This window comes from Neoarius graeffei, chromosome 12 (genome assembly GCF_027579695.1).
Source record: "Neoarius graeffei isolate fNeoGra1 chromosome 12, fNeoGra1.pri, whole genome shotgun sequence".
In the NCBI taxonomy this organism is placed as follows: Eukaryota; Metazoa; Chordata; class Actinopteri; order Siluriformes; family Ariidae; genus Neoarius; species Neoarius graeffei.
In genome coordinates, this window is record NC_083580.1 from 63,854,145 (window position 1) to 63,857,201 (window position 3,057).

The following is a 3,057-nucleotide window of genomic DNA, read 5'->3' on the forward strand; positions in this document are numbered from 1 at the left end:
ACTATGCACACACACATTCTCACACTCATTCACACCTAGGGGCAATTTATTGTAACCAAGCCACCTCTCAGCTTTTTTTTTTTTTGGGGAACACTAAGGAAACTGGAGAACTGATTGAGAAGGCCCACCTGGATATGGACAGTAACCTGAGCTCAGTATTGAATCCTGGAGCTGTAAGGCAGCAACACTATCTACTGTTCCACCATACAACCAACAAAGGTATTCAATTTGTGGGAAAAAAACCCCTGAAATAATATGAATTTAAAAATTGTTTTCAATTTGTATTTCCATTTCTGTATGTGATATTGGGAAACTATATAAATAATCTCTAATAATGCATATGCCCAAAATTTTCCTCCATAACTAGCTCCAATCTCTTTGATATCCTCTGAACAGCTTTAAAATCTTCTCAGTTTTTAAAATGTCACCCTCCATATGTTAAAGATGTCACGCTGCCTAAAAAAAAAAAAAATACAACCTCTTCAGACTGTGACGACTGTGAGGATTGTGACATTTTAATTTTTACTATATATATATATATTTTTTTTTTTAACTGCAGGATACAGACTTTTTTTTTTTTACTTTTTGTGTTTTAATTCATGCTGTTGACATGCTGTTATTGGAAAATAAGCAACCTTGGAGTGGTAAGAGTAACTCTACTTCACACCACCTTGTCATGTTTTATTCCTAAATTAACATTTAAAGGATTAATCAATCAGATATGATGTTGCACAACAAAGTTTTTTTTTTTTTAAATCGATACTTTATATTAGGATCCCCTCAGATACTAGGCATCCTCTCTTTCTCTCTTTCTCTCAAGGCTTTGGTATAATAGCCACAACCTCTGGCAAACAATTCTCCTTTTTGAAGCTCTGTGTTCTAAGGAGCTGAATATTTGTTTTCAGTACAACACTAAGCAGTCTGTCTTCTTTGTTGTTATAAAACACAGAGTAAATATCATCAGTCGTTGAAACCATACACATTTTCAGGTTTTTTAATATATCACAAAAGTCTCTTTCGTACAATTTTGAGTTAAATTCTGCTCAAAATCTTAAGCATTTAGTTAAAAGAATAAAGGACAGCATAGTCTGTATCACTTCATTTCAAATCATTTAACAAGGTTTAGTAGAATTTTGACACAATAAATAAAAAGGGTAAGCTGCAAATTAAAATACAAAGACAAAATGAGTCCATTTAAATTCTTAAAGCTTGTAGAAGAAAATAAAAACATCGTAGGTCTCAGTCATCATTCATGCGAGCCTTCAGTTTCTCTTCCAGCTCTGATTTTCATAAGCAAATGCATGTAAAAAAGCAGTGCGTCCCCTCTTCCTGAGTATAGTCATAGAGCATCATAGCACAGACTAGTTAAAGACTAAAACAAAAAAAAGACTAAAACATGTATTTAAATATAACTAGCTGCATTCAAACCAACAATGTGAAGGCAAGGCCATTATATTCAACTATTTCGCTTTGCAAATCCTCATTCAACAGGTACATTCTTAAAAGCAATTCCAAATGTGCACAGCAAACACAACACAAAGCAAATACGAACAGTATAACACAGCCCTTCATCTCGGAGTCTATTCAGAAGATTCTTTGTCTTCTTAATTAAACTTGTTTTCTTTTGTCTTCCTTTACCTGTCGTTTAAAGAATTTCATACATAGTCCTTCCCGTATCCACTGACAGAGCGAGTGGCAGTATAGTTCTTTTGCGGGGGCTTGTACCTGTCCTCACGTGGTGGACAGGTGCAGCACAGCAGTGCTCCTCCGAAGATCAGAAGGGCAGCAGCCCCGAAGCCTATGTACAGTGATGCTCCCAACTCCCTGCGTTGAGAGGACAGCAATAATGGGTTGTAGAAATTCTGAACGATGGTGCTGGCTGTCCAGGACACCGGGATAAGTGTCAGGAGGCCGGAGAGGATGAAGCAGATGCCAGAGATGATCATGACTTTTGCCTTGGATGCCTCTTCCTCAATGCAGTTGGTGCACTTTGCACCCATGATGGAGATCATTAAGCCCAGCACACCAAGGATGATGGAGATGACGCACATAGCACGGGCTGCCTGAAGGTCCGAAGTAAGAGCCAGCATGGAGTCATACATCTTACACTGCATCTGTCCAGTGCTCTGAACCACACAGTTCATCCAGATGCCCTCCCAGATGTCCTGCGCTGTGATAATGTTAGCTCCAACAAAAGCCGAGACCTTCCACATAGGCAGAGCGCAGGTTACAATAGCTATAATCCAGCCTATTATACCCAGGGCAATGCCCCCAATTTCCATTCCCATTGACATGGTGAGTTGTAGGTGCTCTGGCCCTGATGATACAAAGACAGAAACGTTAGAAACCAATCCAACCTCTTTGTGTGGCGATATAATGTGGTGATACTGTGGGGAAAGCAAGCACCTTTTATATTCCCAAAGCAGCAGGTGAGGTGGAGGAGGAGGTTCTTCTGCAATGACGACAGGAGGAAAACAGGAGCCTGCTGGTTTCATATCCAAAATATCACCTGTCTCCATCTAGGAGGAAGGACAATATTAGCCAGTCAAACCGGTATGTTTGACACAGGACAAATGCTCAGCTACATGTTGAAAAGGTCAATAAAGCCATTGGTAAGTATTTGCTTGAATTAGTGATTAAAAGCCATAGATTGTTTAGACCAGTAGTTGGGAGGTAAAAAAAAAAAAGTGTACTTACACAATTCACAGCCAAATCAATCACAGATCATGCTGCAGACTAAGTCCAATAAGTAGTCTGTTATAAGAAGTCTGCTCCTCCTACTCAAGCGAGTAGGACACTTCTTTGCTTTGCTCCTGCTTTCTTAATCTTTATTTCTATACTTTACTTTCTCATTGACTTTCCACTATTTTATTCTTTTTTTTTTATCTTTATAAGCTTTTAATTTAATTTTAATTTAATTTCCACTTTTTTTTTTTAAATGCCAGGAAGCAAAAAATCCTGCAGAAAATGCATGGAATTAGAACAGAGGATTTCTATTCTGGAATCAAAGATTAATGCTCTGCCAAAGACGGATGAATTAAAAGTGATATCTCAGGA

The 3,057-nt window shown here is 38.2% G+C and overlaps 1 protein-coding gene across 1 annotated transcript; it reads right to left on the bottom strand.

The window, feature by feature from the left end:
* Positions 1-978: 978 nt before the first annotated feature.
* Positions 979-2,519, bottom strand: LOC132895503 (claudin-4-like). Its single transcript, XM_060936203.1, has one exon. It carries the CDS (start codon positions 2,517-2,519, stop codon positions 1,656-1,658), a length of 864 nt encoding a protein of 287 aa, XP_060792186.1. The 3' UTR covers positions 979-1,655.
* Between the last annotated feature and the right edge of the window lie 538 nt (positions 2,520-3,057).

What these genes read in the sequence shown, in the direction of transcription:
- LOC132895503 (XM_060936203.1), bottom strand. Translation starts at nt 2,519, where the DNA reads ATGGAGACAGGTGATATTTTGGATATGAAACCAGCAGGCTCCTGTTTT.